At 37.6% G+C, this 20,587-nt stretch overlaps 1 protein-coding gene across 3 annotated transcripts; it reads left to right on the forward strand.

Annotated features, from left to right (window-relative positions):
* Positions 1-654: 654 nt before the first annotated feature.
* Positions 655-17,679, forward strand: LOC122667988 (tubulin--tyrosine ligase-like protein 12). 3 transcript variants are annotated; one of them, XM_043864496.1, is made up of 15 exons: positions 658-1,040; positions 5,273-5,533; positions 6,799-6,923; positions 7,521-7,737; positions 9,437-9,562; positions 9,667-9,923; positions 11,582-11,689; positions 12,468-12,609; positions 12,682-12,847; positions 14,439-14,596; positions 15,446-15,769; positions 15,945-16,019; positions 16,228-16,297; positions 16,439-16,596; positions 17,355-17,679. In XM_043864496.1, the coding sequence occupies exons 1-15, from the start codon at positions 768-770 to the stop codon at positions 17,502-17,504; spliced, it is 2,610 nt and encodes an 869-aa protein (XP_043720431.1). In that variant the 5' UTR covers positions 658-767; the 3' UTR covers positions 17,505-17,679. The 3 variants fall into 3 exon arrangements, with proteins under 3 accessions (XP_043720434.1, XP_043720431.1, XP_043720433.1); XM_043864498.1 differs by having other exon boundaries at positions 7,524-7,737; XM_043864499.1 differs by lacking the exon at positions 15,446-15,769 and having other exon boundaries at positions 655-1,040.
* Positions 17,680-20,587: the final 2,908 nt, after the last annotated feature.

The following is a 20,587-nucleotide window of genomic DNA, read 5'->3' on the forward strand; positions in this document are numbered from 1 at the left end:
GTTGGGCTAGGTCAAGCTAAAAGGGTCGGTTTAGGTTAGGCACAAAGTCGATTGGTCTGATCGGACGCCCGACGACAAGGACCCTGCATCGGTAATGACCGATTATTAAAAGTGTCGGGCTTAATAATCGAGTCAATTTGGGCCGAACAGCCTGGATCTGGAATTGACACTCCTGGAAAAATCCATTACATTTTTTTTTTGTAGGAATATATGAATTTTATTAAGATCAACATGAATTACACATGGGTAGAAGTCGAACATAACTCCTGGACCCATGGATCGAAATTTGACCATACTGTTGTGCACATCACAAACAGTATCTTCCTTGCCAGGGAATCAGCCTCACTATTTCCATCCCTTGGAACATATGACAAAGAACATGTTCAACCAAAAAAAAAGAAAAAGAAAATAGAACATGAAGTATAATAGGATGATAAATGGAATATATGAAAAAGAACATGAAGTATAATAGGATAATAAATGGAATATATCATCCGATATATATTTTTTGTGGTACAAATATATCATCCGATATAGGTTTTACATGAAGCGTCAAGCCGTCAAGTGCTAAATATCAGTAATCACTGACTAGGTTATGTGTCGTTAAAAGCTCAATTTCGTTACACGGTCGAACCATCCCTTATCCCTAATTTCCGATACACTCGGCTATTCGGCCAACGTTTCTCTTTTCGTGCGTAAAGTTTAAACTGTGCTTCACTATTTCGCCGCTGATTTCAGAAGAACTCCACTCAAGGGAATCGACACCCATGGCGTCTGCGAGAATCAGAGATTTCGAGGACTTCGTTGAAGTGCACGGTCTGCTCCTGGCAGCTTCAGGCATTCCTCCGTCTCTGCATCGTCAGCTCTTTCAGAAGCTCTCTACTGAGACCTTCGACAGTGGAGACTTCTTTCAGGTCGAGCCTTGCGAGAACGGTCGACAGAGACAACTCGTCCTTACTTCGGATTTCATGGAGAAGGAGTCTCAGCTCTTCCTTATTGACCACGCCTGGACATTTCGCCTCGCCGATGCTCGAAAACAGGTCTCTTTAAGGAACACTATGATTATTTGATTTTTAATGCTCTTACATTTGAGCCGAACCTATTTATTTAATCGAACACACTGTTTGGAATTTGGTTCGAGATTATATTTTTCTATGCTGGATTAAGAATATTGATGGTTGAGGTTCATATTCAGAGACAAGGTTGCATCATATATGTCGCACAAATTTGAATTTTCATATATATTTAAGAGACGTAAATTTGATGGATGCTTACTTAATCTTCGAAGCATTCAGCTTCCGATTCTTTTATACTTAAACTGAATCTTTTCCTAAGTTTCCAAATGCTTGGCATCAGCTCTCTTCTTACAATCCAATCAGTTCTGGTATCTCTCTTGCCCTTTTAGTACCTTCAATTTGCATCTCATCATTTCACTCCCACTAATGCAATCATTAGTTCTCATTGTGCATGATAGTACCATCTTACGTGACCTTTCCTCATCTTATCGCTCACAGACGTTACCTAGATTCCGCGAATGCACTTTAATATATATGATATGTGTGAATGCGTTTATTTCAGATTTTTCCTTCTATAGTCTTGCAACTCGAGCATTAAAAGGGGAGGGGGGGGGAGGAATGAAATCGTGCAATTCACTGGCCTCAACATCTGCATCTCAACAACATTTATGAATGTTTTGCTTATCGGTAACCAAATATTCTGCTCTCTAAATGATGGCTGGTCTTATGGCCATGTTATCGAATTCCTCACTTTTCGGTCATAATTCTTATTCTCTCCATTGTCACTACATTTTTTACTGAAGTTGCAGTTCACATATTTTGTTTTGCTTATTTGAACACCTTTTTATTCTAAAGCATCTCTCCAGAGGTTTAGAGCCCGCTTGATAACCTTACGAGAAACAGTTTCTGGTGTTTTTCCATTATGAGAAACGGAAAAACACCTAAAAATCGCTTGATAACGAAGTGTTTTTTGTGACTGTTTTTGGAAACATAAATCAAAATTTATGCTCCCTGGAAGACTTTTGACAGAACATGTTGGACATATTCTGTCATTTCTTGGCTGAAAATTGGAAAGTGTGCCAAACATATCCTTTTGTTAATTTAAAAAAAAGAAAAGAAAAAAAAAAAAGGGGGTTTTAGTTGTTTCCAAGAACAGGTTTACCAAGCGGGTCAAAAACGGTTTCTCAGCACAGAAAATGAAAAAACTGTTTTGCTGTTTCTCAAAACATAACCAGAACAGAAACACCCGTAAGGTTATCAAGCGGGCACTTAACTGTTAGATACATTTGGGAAATGCAGTGGAAAAATAAATTTAGTTCTCTATTCTCATTAGACCTAGATTCAGCCCTCATGTGGATATAGGGAATTCAAAAACTCCATCTCATGGAAAGGGAGAAAAGTTGCCTTGAGCACCAGATGTAATGCCTCCTAGGGAAGCTCTTCCTCTACATAGCAACACAGGGAGTTTGCAGCAGACCATGCCGACAATGCTTGCATGGTGATGAGGAGACGCTCTCCTTCAACACTCTTGGGTTCCACAACTCTAGGGGCTCTCACAACCAAACTCGCAATCATGGAAGTATAGAGGAGAGCAAGAGCAAGAGAGAGAGAGAGTTACTTGAGAATTCGGTAGTGAGGAGAAGGGCCCTTGACTTTTGGGCTGCCATCCTTTTTATTCCCTTGATTCTTAATTAGAAAATCCCAACAATTGGGTTTCCTAATTGGTTACGTTGATTTTGGTTAACTACCTGTCTATCTCTCCTATCAAGATAAAGTTGCTAAATACAATCCTAGGTTGCTAAAATTAGGTAAGAGGTAGGATCCAATTGGGATAATCAACCAAAGATGTTATTAAATAATATCTTTAATTCTCAATTAAAGATATTTACTTATAAGCACACCTAAGATTGATATAACTCTTATATCTCTCCAAGGTACTAGTTAATTACACTATGGTCCCTCCGCTTAACAATATCACATGACAGACCTTTGGGCATGGAAAATATTACTGTAACCATCTTAGTTTGCCGCAATTTCATGTACAGAGAATCTGGACTGCCGATTGGACTTCTAAACATTTCCAAAACATTTATAAAATAAATATTAATACATATTAATATTTTTATAAACCTTTTGTAAACAATTTACAAAGCATGCCACCGGTATCAATTTTTGTCCAATCATATATAGATAATCTCTCTCTTAGATATTCTACTTGAGGGAAGTGGATTCCTTGTCGAGCGTATCTTTTGTTCACAGTTAAACACCGTAAATCCAGTGCACCGATATATAGTAAGGAGACCTCAACCGTTGGCACATCAAATTACTACGATAAGGATCTCTTAGGTCTCGGGACCAATCAACAACAATAACTCAACCTTATCCCAGCTAAATGGGGTTGGCTACGGATCCTTGCTCTCCAATCAGCTCTATTCGAGGTCATACTTGACACAAGGCCTAAGTTATGCATGTCTTTCTTCACCATTTATTCTAGAATCATTCTGGGTCTGCCTCTGGCTCTTTTAGCTCATTCAATCTGAATCAAATCACTCCTCTGTGTTGAAGCATCCAAACGCCTCCTATGAACATGGCCATGCCACCTCAAACGACTTTCTCGTAGCTTATCATTTATCAGAGCTACTCCCAAATCAGCTCTAATACGATCATTCCTTCCTTTATCCTTCCTAGTTTTGCCACACAACCATCTCAACATCCTCATCTCAACTACACTGAGTTTATCTATATGATGCTTCTAAACTACCCAACATTCCACACCATACATCATAGCCGGTCGTATAGCTGTCCTATAACTTTTCTTTATGTTTTAAAGGAATACATTGATCACACAACACTCTGGATGCACCTCTCCACTTCATCCATCCTATTTTAATTCTCTGTGAGACATCATCCTCTAAATCACCTTCTTTATTTACGATTGATCCCAGATACCTAAAATAATCACTTTGTGGAATCTCCGTCTCATCAATTTTCACCACCTCATTATCCGTCCTAGTGTAACTAAAGTTGCACACCGTATATTTCGTCTCTGTTCTACTTATGAGAATTTTGTTCCTAAATCAACTGATAGTAGTTTATTCAAGATTCTCATGTAATCCAGTCCACTGTATACACATATGCACTCACATTTCTGTCTTGGAATCAACATTCCTAAGAACACACAATATGATGACCATATGAACAAAATGCCCAATTCTACCCCTAGCCGTGAACAACTTTTAGGTTAAAATCTAAGGACAACAACCACCCATAAAATCATGCAAATTGATTAAGTTTAAACCATAGAAATATGGATTTGATGGACACAATTACAACATTAACTCGGCATTTATTCCCCCTTCTAGTCTTGTCAACGAAAAGTTAAATACATTGGCAAACAACTTACACAATTAGACTTCCGTTTGGATTTGTCTAATGAAGTCACTGGTTTTTAATTAATAGTGATATAGACACAATGTTAACCACTGATGTAAACTTGTGATTGGATGCCAATTGTGTCTCCCCAGGCCCAGAACCAGTTATTGTTCAATTATACCTATATGATATTTCTTGATGCCCTATCATATGTTTTAAACCAATAAAGACTTTGGTTATAATCTCCGATGACCTTAATAAAAAAAAAAAGACTTCACTCGTCAATCTCCCATGACCTAAATTAAAATGGATTTTCTGATGTGTTAGTTTGTGTCAATAACAGATGGCAGAAGGACAGGCTAAATATGGTCTGAGCAGAACAAAACCTGACTGGCACTTTCAATTCAAACTTACTAGCATAAATGGGATGGTTGGGGTAAGAACATGAATAGATTGGGCCAGGGGTAGCAAATAATATGGAGAAGAAACAGAACTTCCTTTGGGAGAAACTTGTGGAGGGCCCTTGTTCTAATTTGTAAAGTTCTGTGCGTGGGTCTGAAGACAAATGTGATAGAGCTGAACATTTTGGGTTGTTTCTCCCACCCTAGGTTTAATTGAACTCCAGTTTATCATGAATTCTAGGCACCAAGCTACAGAATTCTATTGCCACCTTTTGGATAATTAGTGATGTGTTCCCATGATATTGCTGAAGCTACTAATTCTTTAACATAAACTGGATTTAGCATCAAGCTACATAATTTGATTCATTGGTATTTACTATCACATAGCATGATGGCATTACATTGACCGAAGTGAATCTAAAATATGAGCCCTGTCTTCCCTCATTATGACATAAACCTCTAAAAAACCTTGAATGCATACAGCTGCAGGACATTCCAGGGTTAGCTCAGAGGATGGCTTCATTGATGTGTGTGGATATTGATTTGACTTCAGATACTGAAGATGCGGACCTTGAACCCGATGGTTCACATGAGAACAGTACCAGCAATGTTATGGAAATACTGGAGAAGGAAATTTGTCAAGCCAAAGAAAAAGGCATTGATGCAGTAATGTGGCTAGAGCTGGAGGAGCTTGACATTGATGATGCTATGCTGTTGTCACTGGATTTATCTGTTAAATTTCCGGTGTGTCAATCAGCACTTGTTATATACTTATGCACATTTTGTACAATTTATGTTCACCCTAATATCTTCAAATGAAGTGAACCAAAACAGAATTTTGATGTTTTTCCTTAAGAATTAGCATTTATACTTCAAGAATATCATTTATAGAGGCATGGCATCAACTAGAAATATATATTAATGTGTTTCTAGTGGTATTGGTGGGATTTTTTTTTTTGGTGTAAATTTTGATAAGTTCTGTTCATGGAGATCTGACTTGGCAATGACTAGTTTTATGGGATATTTTTTAGCCAAAAGGGCTATATTGCACAGTAATTTTGCAGTAATGACTCAAATAGTGGGAACCTTTGTATGTGAATGCTTGTTGCATGCAGACTGTGTGCAAACTATTTTATTACTGTGAGTGCACTTTTTGCTTTTTGCTTTTTTTCATAATGTTTTTCTTCAAGGGTGTTCCAAGCTGAGCATGGATGATATCTATGCTCTAGCTTGAGGGGGACTGTTGATAAGGTGAACCAAAGGCTAAGGGGTGTTTTAATCACATATTTCTTATTGGTAGGCTTAAGTGTAATTATGCATACATAAGTCTGTCCTTAATTGTAATGGCACACATAATATCTTATAAATAAGAACTGCTTTGCAAGATTGAAGACATGTGGGTCCGCTTTTCTTTTGTTGACAGCAAGGAGGAGATTTGTTCGCTGGGCGATTCAGCTAGCCAAATCGCACTAACCTAGACGCCCTACTATCCTAAAGAGCAATTAATTGGGGTCACAGTTTGGGTAGTCTGATCCCATGTCCCAACCGCGTGTTCCTTTGTTCTCTTCTCTCTCTCTTGTCTTCTCATCTTCTCCTCCGCCACACATGCGCATGTACTGATTTCTTATTCTTTATATTGTTACACCCTCCTTCCCTTTTTAACTGAATTGTGATTTATGAAGTAATTTTTTCACCCAATTATGTTTTGTACTAGCAAAAACAGGAAAACAGTTGCTGACTATTGTATCTTTTTCTTTCTCTTTTTGTTTTTTCCAAGATCCAAGGTAGATGGATAGAACACATTTGAGGCAGTGACGTAAAAAGAGTATGATAGTTAATATACTGAGGTGGACAGTTATTTTAACCCCCCTCCCAAAAAAACAAAGCTCTGTGCTAATCTAAGAGTTTGCTTATATGTTTACTCCCCCTTTTATCATGCCTTATATGAAAACCATCTTTAAATGTTTAGATACCTTAGTTTCCTTTCTTGCTTGGTCTTGCTTCATCAGAATCTGCTTGCGCTTAGCCTGTGTGGGAACAGGCTCCAGGATGCATCAACAGTTGTCCAGGAAGTGACAAAATTTAAAAATCTGAGAGCTCTTTGGTTAAACCACAATCCTGTTCTCAAAAACTGGTAAGTTTTCTTGTGATTGTGTTTAACCAGTTATGAAAAATAACTTGCTGTATGCATATTCTATGTTTTGTCTACCTAATCTATGTCTTTCATCTAAGGCTGCATCAATCTTGGTCATTTTAAAAATTAAACTTCAAGTGGTGTTCTCTACTTTTATTTATTATGCAACCGAGATCTTTCTGAGTTAAAGGGGAAGCATCCATTCCACAAGCTAATATATGTGTGGTTGTTCTCACAGCTCTATAGTCTATTAATTTGATACCAATATAAAATAGAGGCAGGAGCCCACAAGTAATGTTTGCATTTGCCAATAAAGCAACATTAGCTGTATAGGTGGTAAAAGTTGAGAAACGCAATAATGCTTGGTAGAATAAAAACTCCATATATGGGGCTCCTATAGACTTCATTTAATCTGCATGAAGGAAAAAAGGATCCAGTTATTATGTATTGAGGACATTCCAGTCTGATAGAACATACTTACACTACATTTAGCAGCTTGTGATATTTACTATGCAGTGGGGGAATGATCTATCTTGATTTCATACTAACAAAAATAATATTCCATTAAGATTGTAATTGATATGTTGTTGTCTTCAGTGGTGGTCAGATGGAAGATGCAATTCTTCAAGGAGTTCCAAGCTTGGAAATTTACAATTCATGTTGCACCAATAATTTTGGAGAATGGGCATTGGGTTTTTGTGGTGGGTTATACGGGAAGGAGAAACCAGGCAGTTTCCATAACTCTACCAATCCACTGGAGACCGTGACATCACTTGACCTGTCAAATAGATGTATTCACAATTTATTCAATAAGGTGAGAATGACTGCCTTCTTTGGGTGCTTTCCGCCTTCCTCATGGCTAATTTTATCATTCTCTATTCTTTGTGACATAGTTTCGTATTGAGTGTTCAATACAACAACAACAACAACAAACTCAGCCTTTTCCCAACTGAATGGGGTTGGCTACATGGATCCGCGCATACAAAGTAGGGAAAAACTGGGGTCTGCCAAAAAAAAATAAAATGAAAGTAAGACAAATGGAGAAATGAAGAAATGAAAGATGAGAAATGAAAAGTGAGAGTGAGAGGGAAGAAACACAACCCATCACGTCAGGAGAATCTGAGTTAAATGGGCTCGGCTACATGGATCCTGCCCTTCAATAGGCTCCATCCGAGGTCATACTTGGGGCAAGGCCTAGACTATGCATGTCCTTACTACTTCTATGGTCAATTTGGGCCTGCCCCTAGCTCTTTTAGCTCTTTCAATCAGGATCAGATCACTCCTCCTTATTGGGGCGTCCCTAGGCCTCCACTGAACATGGCCATACCACTTCAAATGACTTTCTCAGAGCTTATCATTGATCAGGGCAACTCTCAAATCAGCTCTAATACGATCATTCCTCACTTTATCCTTCCTAGTTTTTCCGCACATCCATCTTAACATCCTCATCTTTGCCACACATAGCTTCTCTATATGACACTTCTTAACTGCCCAACATTCCTCCCATACATCATAGCCGTTCGGACAACAGTCTCATAGAACTTTCCTTTAAGCTTTAAAAGGATACATCGGTCACACAACACTCCGGTCACACCTCTCCAGTCTCCACTTCATCCATCCAATTTAATTCTTTGTGAAACATCATCCTCTATGTCACCTTCTTTGTTTATGATTGATCCCAAGTATCTAAAATAGTCACTTTGCGGTATCTCTCTCCTCAATTTTCATCACATCATTATCTGTCACAGTGTGACTAAAGTTACACCTCTTCTACTCCGTCTTTGATCTACTAATCTTAAAGCTTCTTGTTTCCAGGGTAGATCTCCATAGCTCTAGCTTAGCGTTAATCCCTGTTTTTGTCTCATCCACCAAAACAATATCATCAACGAAGAGCATACACCACAGGATCTCGTTTTGGATGCTCTTGGTTAAATCATCCATGATAAGTGCAATTAAGGGCTTAAGGCTGATCCCTGATGTAACCCAATCGTAATTGAGAATTCCTTGCCCCAATCTCCCACAGATCTCACACTAGTTACCATGCCCGTGTACATATCTTTAATTAAGACCAAGAAAGAGAGTTTTAAGACATGGCAACGGACTAAAGAATTAGATGATAAAAAGAGGTATATCGAGGCTCGAAAAGAGGCTAAGAAGATTGTGGGGAGGGCTGGGGCAAAGAAATATGAGGATCTCTATATTAATCTAAATACAAAAGAAGGGGAAAGAGCTATTTATAAGAAAGTTAAAATGAGAGAAAGGAAGAGTAGAAATTTCGATCAGGTGAGATGTATCAAAGGGGATCTAGGAAATCTGTATTATTGTATGGTTTCTTTTCACTCGATTTGCTCATAGATTGCAACTTCTGGTCCATTTTCTGTGCTAAATTTCATTGCTCGGAAAATTTTCATCTGGACTGATTTGCATTGTCAGTATGACAGTTCTTAACCAGAGCAGTGCTGAACCTTTCTTCTTTTGGTGTACTGAACTCTTTCTCCTTTTGGTTTAATTAGGCATTCTCTGCTACCAAAATGCCATCTCTTTCATATTTGAATCTCCGTGGAAATAGTTTGGAGCAGAATTCTGCTGAAGACTTATTGAAACTCCTGAAAGGATTTTCTTGTCTACAACAGTTGGAGGTGTGTATCTGGGAAGTAGCCTTGTTTTTTTTGATAAGTTTTTTTTTCCTAAACAAAATTAACAGGGATGATTAAGAAGCTTTGTTATTTATATTATCTTGCAGGTTGATATTCCTGGTCCCCTTGGGGGCAGTGCATTACAAATTCTTGAATCTCTTCCTTATCTTTCTTTACTGAATGGCGTTGAGGTATTGAAAATTTTAGAAACTGGAAAGCATGTGATTGATTCGAAGCTGCAACCTCGTCTTCCTGAATGGAAATCTGATGAACCTCTTGCTGATCGTGTTATTAGTGCAATGTGGTTATTTTTAATGACATATAGACTTGCAGATGAAGAAAAGATTGATGAAACCTCTGTTTGGTATGTATTATACCTCATATGACATCCTTTTACTTGTAGACTTGGAGTAATAATAATTTGTCCTGCTTGCTATGAAGTGAATTGTGAAATCTAAGCTGGTTTATAATCCTAACAATATTTTCATTTTGTTATAATGTTGTGGGGCATGGCTTTGAAACTTGAACACTTGCCATTCCATGGGTGAAGGAAGAAAAAATTGTCCAAGCAGGAGAATTAATTAGTGAGGCTGTCATCATTTGGTAGCTGCTAGCAATCAATCTTTCCATTCATTGCATTTTTTTCATGAAACGAAGATGCTGATTAAAAGATATCAGTGAATATCATTCACTTAAAACAGTGCTGTTGGATGGGTAAAGATTACAATAGTGAACACCATTGCCTTGTGAATGTTGTTTATCAATTATCAGCACATTTGAGAGTCCTGTAGGCACACAGTAGTTACAATTCTATATTTCTATTAGTTAAAATAGGATTCCAAATTCATCTATATATTATGAAATGGAAGAAGATAATTTGTTTGTAAATTATTTTCTTATTGTTTCCTTGTCTTGTGGTAAAACATGCTCCTTTCATTTTGATCTTTCCATTTGAGTAGCATATAGCCATGTTTTAGGTGGTCTGAGAACTTGACAATCTTTAGGGTGCTAATATATGAGAATTCTGGTCAGTCTTGTAATGGGTGCTAAAATTAATTGATCTTGGCTTTGATACAAAGTAGGTACCCAGATAGTTAGCCATCCTGGACAAGTGAATGCTCTATCCAGGTGTCCTACCTTTAACATGCTGGTGCTCTGCAGGCACATCCCCACATTATTGATTCAACTGTAATTCTATTGAAATGGTTGCTTTTTGTTGTCTCCTAGTCATCAATTTTACCTGAAGCTCGTCTCAACTCATGGCCACACTGTGTTTGCATTTATATCTTTGTTCTTTAACAAATAGTTACAAAATAATTCCATGTAATATCTGGCTCAGTTCTAATTACTTCGAAAATTTTTGACTATCATCTCCCATAGCTCTTATTTTTTTATAGTTTTGTCATCTAGATACAATTATACAAGGGATTCCCTGCTATATGTCATATGTGGACAGTTAACCATCCATTAGGATAACACTAACACATTCTGTGCAAAATTTAGATCATTTTAAATTCATTTGTCTCCCCACCAGTTGTTCTCATGCACATCACAGGTCTCTCATTCATTTATCTAATAATACAGTGATCAATTTATTAGCTAGCAACCCTCCCCCAAACCTCAACACTCATCAAATAAGCTCTCAGAACATTCTTCTAGTTCTCAACCATGTCAAGATGCCCAATATATCTCTAAATATCTCCATCAATTGTTTGAAAGAATAGCTTCAACTTTGACCTCCTCAAAACGAAGAGACATGGTCTTTCTGTGCAATTATTCTGTATAGGACCTCTATGTTGTGTTCTAACTTTTACCTTATATAAAATTCTTAGCAACATGTTTAACTCATGTCAATTGCTTTTTAACTCAAAGATGAGTCTTCATTGAGCTTTATAATATCTTAGTGTACCGCAAATTCCACGAAGGAAAATGTTAAATATGCCTTGGCATGAGTTAATTTCATGACTCATTATAGATCTCCTGCTGATGATCAGTTAATGATATGTTCTGGGTGCATTGTAGGTATGTGATGGATGAGCTAGGTTCAGCTTTGAGGCACAGTGACAAGCCAAACTTCAGGGTTTCTCCTTTTCTCTTCATGCCAGACGGAAAATTAGCATCAGCTGTGAGGTGCTGTTGTTATCATTCTTGTTCTGCTTTGTTGGGAGTATTAGATATTTTGACTTGATTTCTTTATGCTAGATGCACTAATAATTTACTATTTATATCCATTTACTAATAGTCATCCTAGGTTCTTTCTGTCCGCTAGAATTTTTTTGCACTTGAGGTGCTTTTGGTTTGGAGATTCTCATTCTAGTTGCCTGTAATTAAAAGTTAAACATATACTTGAGCACATTCAGACTGTTCAATTCCTTGTACTAGGTTTCCTGATCTTGAGAGGGCGGGCCTTGATGCAACGGTAAAGGTTGCTCCATTGTGACCAAGTGGTCACGGGTTCGAGTCTGGAAACAGCCTTTCTGTGAAAGCAGGGGTAAGGCTGCGTAGTGCATACATTATGACCCTCCTCAGACCCCGCAGTGGCGGGATCCTCGTGCACTGGGTACGCCCTTTTTAGGTTTCCTGATCTTGAAGATTCTAGACTATGAGAATACTGGCATCTCATTACATGCACACTTCGCTGCATTTGAGTGTGTAAAGGCAGGAAGTGATGCCTTTATTAATGTTGTTTGTTGTTGTTGGGATAATTGCAAATTTATATAAGAGAATATGTGGATTCTGGTGGCATTTGTATGTACTGTTGCCATCTCTTTTTTCTACCTCTCTTTCCCTCCCTTCTCTGTTCTGTTGTAATGACTCTCCAGTCTGTTCTGCAAGAACCAGTATTTTCATTGTTTCTCCTGTAACTCGAGATCCGATATAGTTCTTACTTTGCATGGAATGTTTTCAGCTTTTCTATTCTATGGCCAACCCAGAACATTCATAAAGGTGATGAGTGTACTCGTGATTACTTGTTTGGTATTGGAGAAGACAAGCAACGGTCTGCTCGGCTCACAGCTTGGTTTCACACCCCAAAAAATTATTTTATAAAGGTAATTGAATGTCTTTTGTTATTTAACTGACAGTTACTGTTCTCTCATGATTTGTTTGAGTTCATTCTTCAGGAGTATGAGAAATACTGGAAGCAGCTTTCTCCAAGAACTTCTGCCTCTCCTTGCATAGAAGCATCCATATCCAGAAGTCTACTTCGAAGTGATGACCATGCTTTACGTGTCTACACTGATATTCCTCAAGTAGAGGAATTTTTGACACGCCCTGAATTCTCACTCAGTATGTTGTTTAGTTTAGCAAAACTCCTGTGAAAGATATGGTTAACAGTTTTTGTGGTCTCGTTCTTAGTACTGCTTTCTATTGTATAAGCTCATTTTAATTTTGGGTATTTTCTTTATTCACTTTTTTGTTCTGATGTTTTCCTGTGCAATTTTAGCCTTTATCCTGTAAGGAAATTGGATGTTCTTACAGATGTATGCCAATAAAGTAATGAAACTATTAAATTTGATTCAAATTAATGATTTTATGTTCTTCATTTCCCCCCCTTTGTTTCTTTCTTTACTTGTAGGATTGTCATCCTAGTCTGGCCACTGGTGTCCATTTTCATAGTACATTTATGTTAAAATTTTTATTATACATAAATACATACATACACACAAATATTGCATATAGTCTTTGCTCTCTATTGCTGTTAATACGACTATCAATGTCACCAGTTTATTAATCAATCAAATGAAAAGAAAGATTGTTATCTATCTTGGCCATTATAGGCTCGAAATGGTAAGGTCACATATACCTATGGTATGTTTTTATTGGCTAATTCCGATGCCAAAGTATGACTATGGTGAATTTGTATAGGAAATGTAAGCAGCGTCCTCTCATGTTTTGTGACCTTAGAGAAACCACCCTTCTAAGATTTTATGCTGTTGGCTGCATAAGTAATTGTGGTTTTATTCCTATTCTCTAATAGGTAGTTTGGACCTGTTGTATATTGTAACGAAACCAGGACCTGAAACCAGTTCCTGCGATTGTGAAGAGAGGAAGAACGATGGAGAGAGGATATGCTGAACCACGATAGTTTCAGTCTATCTATCGTGGTACACTGCGGCTTTATTTATAACATAGCAATTAGACTCTTAGTAGTTAGTAGAAATCCTACTAAGAGTAACCAAGCTAACCGATATCACAATGGGACACTTCCCCTATGGTGAGTTAACTACCAAACAACTAATGTACCGCAGCCCGCAGGCCAGTAACACATATCTTAACATATATCAAAGCATACCTGCTGCTTTTATGTTGAGGTCCTTTGTGTAAACGAGAATCAATAGATTGACAGTTGCCCAACTTGAATTACTTAAGTCGAGATAGTATGGTCTTGACTTCACCCTATAGAATTTGGGATCATTGGTTCAAGTCCAAGTGGGTTGCTGTGCTAGACTTGTTTAAAGCAGCACCAAAAGATTGGGGGGGGGGATTTCAAGGTCTGATGAGCACAGAGCTGAGCATAATGAAGGGCATTGTTTACTTAACACACTGAGAATAGAGGGTTGAATGGAGGATTTTAGTTGACATTTTACTGCTTAATCCTCATCTACATGTTTCACTTTGCTTCTTTCTCAGCCATTTGGTATATATTTTCATGAAACTGTGAAGAAAAGCTTGGTTAATTTCTTCTGCTCTTTCTGTCCTCTTCTTTTAATCTCCTTGGGAACATTAGTCCTATCATACTTACCTTCCCCCTCTATTTAAATGATAAGTGAAAATTTCTGTTACTCTCGTTGTATGGCTGTATAGATATTTTGATTTGTTATTTTTTATCTGGTGGAGTTTAGTTTGACTTTGTGCTTTGTGATTTGTTTGAATGCAGCAACTGATCCAAAAGATGCTGATATCATTTGGACAAGTATGCAAATGGATGATGAAGTTAAAAAAGCTGCTGGAGTAACAGATGATCAATACATCAATCAATTTCCTTTTGAAGCTTGCCTTGTCATGAAACACCATTTAGCGGAGACTGTTCAGAAGGTTAAGAAATTGCTGCTTTGAGTTATATATGACGTATCCTCAGGGTTATGGGTTATGGTTTTATATAAATAGGGCATTCACAAGTGGTTGCTTAAGGTAACTCGAAGCTGGGACGGATCAGCTCTATTTTGGTTCTCTGCAAGTGTCAACTTCGGCACTTGGGGAGCAGAATTAACCTTTTGGTTTGGTCTACACATTGGAGTTGTAATAGTATGAATGTATTATAGTACACTCATTACATATCTTATATTTTCCTCAATATTCCTTTTTGAATGAAGTCTTCGCATGAAATTTCCTCCCAAAAATGACAAAAAAGAAAAATTGTACTATCCAATATTTGGTCCATCACATTCTTTAAGCGCAACCAAGTTCTATTCCCTGACCTACTGTTGCAAAACTTGGTAAGAGAGCCTTTTACTACTTGAAATATTGGTTTATAATGGTGTGGAGAGAGTGATATAACTAACTCATGGTGAAGGACGGTGATTCCAAATTCCAGCCACATCCTGAAATGGCTTGTGCCATGGGAAACTTTCTTTGGGGGGGGGGGGAATCTCTGATGTGCTGAAAGAGATTCGTCTTATTCTTCTTTCTCAAATATTTCTTGGTGCCAGGATTGGCTATTGAGTAGGCAGCTGCTCTAATTAAATTGGGTTTTGGGCGGTGTGTAGATTGGATGGTATTCCCTTTGCTTGATTCTTTAACCTTTAATATTTTCCCAACTTGGGGGTATGACTGAAGGTCCAATCTTCTTATCATCCCTTCTTAACCCTACATTAATGACTGTGTTACTTATCAGAGCAAAAAATGAAAAATGAGAGCTAATTCCTACATTTCTTTTTCCAACAGGCATATGGATCTCCTGAATGGTTTCAACCTACTTATAATCTGGAATCATATCTTGCTGCACTAGTTGGAGACCATTATGTGCGTGAAAGAGATGAGCTTGACAATCTTTGGATTTTGAAACCATGGAACATGGCCCGAACCATTGATACTACTGTTACTGGTGATTTATCTGCTATAATAAGACTTATGGAAACTGGTCCAAAAATCTGCCAAAAGTATATTGAGCATCCTGCACTGTTCAGAGGCAAGAAGTTTGATCTACGTTACATAGTCTTGGTCCGCAGTATGAACCCTTTGGAGATATTCCTTTCTGATGTTTTCTGGGTATGTTAATAACCTCTTTTTTTATGCAAGTCTTTTTTTTTTTTGGTTTGAGTAGGGGGTAGGGAGACTCTTTTAAGCATATGTAAATGCTATGTCAGAAGAATATTTATCTTAGTTCTATTTTTTTTTTCTTTTCTCAATAACTTTTTCATTTCTTACCTGAATTTGTTTGCAGGCTAGATTAGCAAATAATGTGTATTCTTTAGATAAGCGCAGTTTTTTTGAGTACGAAACTCATTTCACTGTCATGGTAAGTTCTAATCATATCCTGTGAAGACTGAAGACTAGATTATTTGAGTTATGAGCAAACTTTGCTTGTGAAGATAGTATTCAACCATAAACTTGGAATAAATAGAACTGGATTAACTTGTTTTCTTCTCTTGTATTTCTGAGAGAGTTTCTCTACTTATATTCTATTTAACTGTCCATTTACTCTTCCTGTCATCACTGGTTTTCAGAACTATATTGGGAGATTAAATCACATGAATACACCAGATTTCGTAATGGAGTTTGAGAAAGAACATCAAGGTACCAAGAGCTTTCTATTTTAGCTTCTAGTGCTTTTCTTCTCTCAACCTTTTAGGAGTAATTTGTGCACATTCTTGATACATTCCAGTGGTGAGCATTTTCCTTGATTTATATCTCATGTATACATGATGTGTCTTGCAGTTAGATGGATGGATATCCACCATAGAGTACGGACAATGATTCGTTCTGTGTTCGAAGCGGCTGCAATAGTGCATCCAAAAATGTGCGGTTCAACATCTAGAGCCATGTATGGGGTGGATGTCATGCTTGATTGCTCTTTCCAGCCAAAGTTACTGGAGGTATGCAATTTATTTTTCCCACTTCTCTGTTTTTTTTTCCCCCTTTTTACTGGGCTGGGGTTCAACTGTGTCACGTGAGGTTTAATCTCCTCTAAGCACGTCGATGCAGGTTTATCTTTACTGCAACTATTTTATTTACCATTTTTAGCAAATTAAATATTTTACTATGAGATTTACTATTTTAGTAGGTTGAGTTGGGTATATCCCTGTAGCATTTGATGGTCAAACCTAATACAACTATTCACAGCGAATGGTCCTTAATATCTTTCTTCAATTCTCTGCAACATTGTAAGTTGTAGCTGGGTCCAATACGTGCAGACTATCAAATTGTCATGCTTCACATGTACAACAAACCAGTTCTAATATTCTTCCTTCTATTCCATGTGTTATGTAGGCTAAGACTCTTATATGGTTTTAGGAGAAAAATTCTGTGGGGGGGAGTGTACTGCCCACACCCAGACAGTGGGGGGCGAAATGACAGCCCCGCTCCCTGTGAAAGGCTGAAATCCCGCCCTCCAAGATGCTTCTGCGCCCCACAGGGGCTACACTCCCTACAGAGAAGGGTCTCCCATGGTTTTATTACATTTTCTTTGTAAAATTGTGTACTTTAAGATTAAGCTTGTAGATGGTTTTGTTAACATTTCTTTATTAATTTTACAAAGTTGTTGTTTATGAAGATTTTCTAGTGGCTTTTATCAATAAAATAAAAGGTTCTCCCAGGAGCGTTCTGAAAATATCCTGTTTGTATAAAACTGCAGGTCACATACTGTCCCGACTGCACGAGAGCATGCAAGTATGATACAAAAGCAGTTGTTGGAAATGGTGATATTATCAAAGGTCAGGATTTTTTCAATCATGTGTTTGGTTGTCTCTTTCTAAACGAAACCACTCATGTAACTCCACTATAGTTGCAAGGGGGGAAAAATTCTATATGCTCATAGTCTAGAAAGTTTAGATATTCAATCCTTTGGGATGTACTCACCTCTCTCCATCTGGCCCTATACCATTGTTTTCAATTTTTTGGGGGTATTAGTGTACAAGTTTGGTTTTTATTGGTACATTTCTATCAATTTTACTTCTGCATCTATTTACAATTTTTTGGGTTGTATCATGTGGGTTGGTGGTTTTTGGTATTTCTTACTGTTGGGGTGACTTGAGGCAACTGTTACTATTCCCAATATGATTTAGGTTACTTACCCTTGCCACACAATGGAAAGTTGCAAACTAAAAACCACAGTATGAGTTTGGGAACAAAGGAAAATACTAAAAATCTTATGATGGTTGAAGATCATTTTAAGGTTATGATCCATGGATATCCTTGAACTGATTGGTGGTCCACTGATGCACGGTCCCAATCAATGGATTGGTGGTATGTGGGCATAATTAGGAAATAACCATGAATTATAACCATGAACATGGTATTCTTATTAGATTTATTTGGGAAGTTCTGCTTAAAATTTTGATGGCTGGCTGCTCCTCAAGGATTTGCTTACATGGCCAATCTGGGATTCGGAGTATATTTTTGTTATGATTGTAAATACACAAGGGAGCTGAAGACAATAAAAATGGGGTTTCATTGTGTTCAAAGTGGTACAAGTTAGTGACTGCAATTGACAAGAAATAAATAGATCACTGAAGCATATCTCATATGAGCGCACACAAAATTGGATCGTGATCCTCTGCTGCTGCCTGCCCGTGCGGCCGGTGTGCAGCCTCACACGGGCAGGGGCAAAATGACCGCCCTACTCCACCTAGACAGGGTGCTTAGGCAGTGGGTAGGGTAGTCATTTTGTCCCTGCCTGTGTGAGTCTGCGGGCCGACCGCACAGGCAGGCGGCAGCAAAGGATTCAAATTGCTTAACATTCTTGCTCGGTAGCAGCATTGAGAGGCTGTACTTTCTTGGACTAACCTAACAGCAGTTTAAGAACTAAAATGAATGAGGGACATTTTTCCTACATGGTAATATTAGGAAGTTTCTCCTAAAAGCCATATGTATGTGATGGGACCTATTGGGTTGTAGCACCAAAATAAAATCAGATTTGGACTTTGGAAAACCCTTGAAATGGGTTACAAAATGGGTATCGTGAAGCTCAGTTATAAATGAACGTCCTTTTTTACCAAATTGAAATCAATACAATTAAAACCCCCCCCCTCTCCCCACAATAAAAAATCAATGAATTCATATGTTTCGATTTGTGTAAATAGACCAAAATCTCTGAAATAGTCCTAAATGCAGAAAAAAATATCAATGAATCATATGTTTCGATTTTTTGACAAAATTGTTAACTAAGCACGTGACATGTGAATTGGATCAGAATTTGTGCTGTGAAGCAGATTATTAACATCATCCTTGATAATGCCATTACCTTTAGCACAAAGGTATTATATTATGGGACTAAGTTTCCCTCCACCCATAGAAGATGGTTCACCCACCATCCTAGGGTTTTGGTATGTTCCAAAATACCCTCCCAATACCCTTTCCCGCCGTCTCCTGCCCTGTGGTGAACAGGATCACATTAACCGTGGGTGGAGGGAAAACTGGTTCTTATGTCATAATCGATGAGTCAATTTGGATAAGATTTCAGTTGTTAGAAAAAAATCAAATACATGGTGGACTATATGAATGTTTCTTCTTGATTTTGAAACTTGGTAGACTGCAAATCTAGAGTCCTTTTATCTATTCAACCTATTGTTTTTATATCTTATAATGCACAAGAAAAGGTCAACAATAATGTGGTCCATTAAAGATTACATCTGAAAATATAATTATCAAATATGACAAGAATTTTAAATAGATTACTTAATAATGATTACAAAAATTTCTTTCTTTTTAAAACAATTTCACTGTTCATTCATTCAAAAAAATTTTTTTTGGTAAGATTCATCCTTTTTATTTACTTGCAAACGGATGGAGGCTAAGGGAGGGGGGAACCCGTAAAAGTTAAAACCAACATATCCAGATTCCAACGTAGTCGACGGTTTTGGCTCCGAAGTTGGCTCCCATGGTTTGAGGAATTGAAATTGGATTGTTGATTTGGCCGATTCATATTTGATTTCTCAGGTTAATTCCGGCTGAATCGGAATCCATGGAGGCCGATTCAGCTTACTTGAACCATGCTAGCTCCAATAATAAGGGGAAACTGAAAAACCTTAGGCATCACTTCTAGCATACATCTTGTGGCAAAAATGAAGCTGGGCTGCTGGTATAGAGAGAAGAGGCAGCTCTCAACATGCCAAATATGAACCCTAATCAATTATATGCTGATTTAAGGAGGGCGAGGAGGATGGATGAGAATGTCTTTTACTTTATTCTTCGTCCTTCCAAGAGTCAACAAATTTTCACACCCTAATAAACCATTGATTTTTCCTTCATTTTGGCACATGTACCAAAATGGAAAGCAATCTCGATTTTACTGCTATTACATGACCTATGATTTTTTGAGAAAATGGTCTTAATATTCAACTTAATAATTTCAATTATCAAAATGCAACCCCAACAAAGAAAATTATCAACATGTATAGGGACATAAGATAAAGCTAAAAAGATGCAAATTGGGTGGAAATATAATTCCATATTTATATTAAGACATGTCATAAGTTAAATGTGGAACACATTTTCAATCAGATTCTACTTATGTCTAAAGTTTCGATTAATGCATTCTGCATTTGAAAGTATAGTATCAATTATGAGACAGGATTCTCTAAGCAAGAAGTATAGAGGAGCAAGAAGTATAGAGGAGTACACCAATAACATGTGATGAAATGGTTTCATACATAAGGCAGCAAGGTCATTTTATGCGAGGAAGAGAGAAGGTACTAACGTACCCTCCCCTGGCGACTCAGAGAACCTCTTCCCCCGAATACATGTTTAACATTCAAGAAAACTTTACTTTATTTTCCCCAAACCTGTCCCCAATTATAAATGGACTAGCTGGAGCACGCCGGTCCCCATCCCTGCCCTTTTAATCATAGTGCACCCCAAAGTTAAGCC

Source organism: Telopea speciosissima, chromosome 7, assembly GCF_018873765.1.
Source record: "Telopea speciosissima isolate NSW1024214 ecotype Mountain lineage chromosome 7, Tspe_v1, whole genome shotgun sequence".
Classification (NCBI taxonomy): domain Eukaryota; kingdom Viridiplantae; phylum Streptophyta; class Magnoliopsida; order Proteales; family Proteaceae; genus Telopea; species Telopea speciosissima.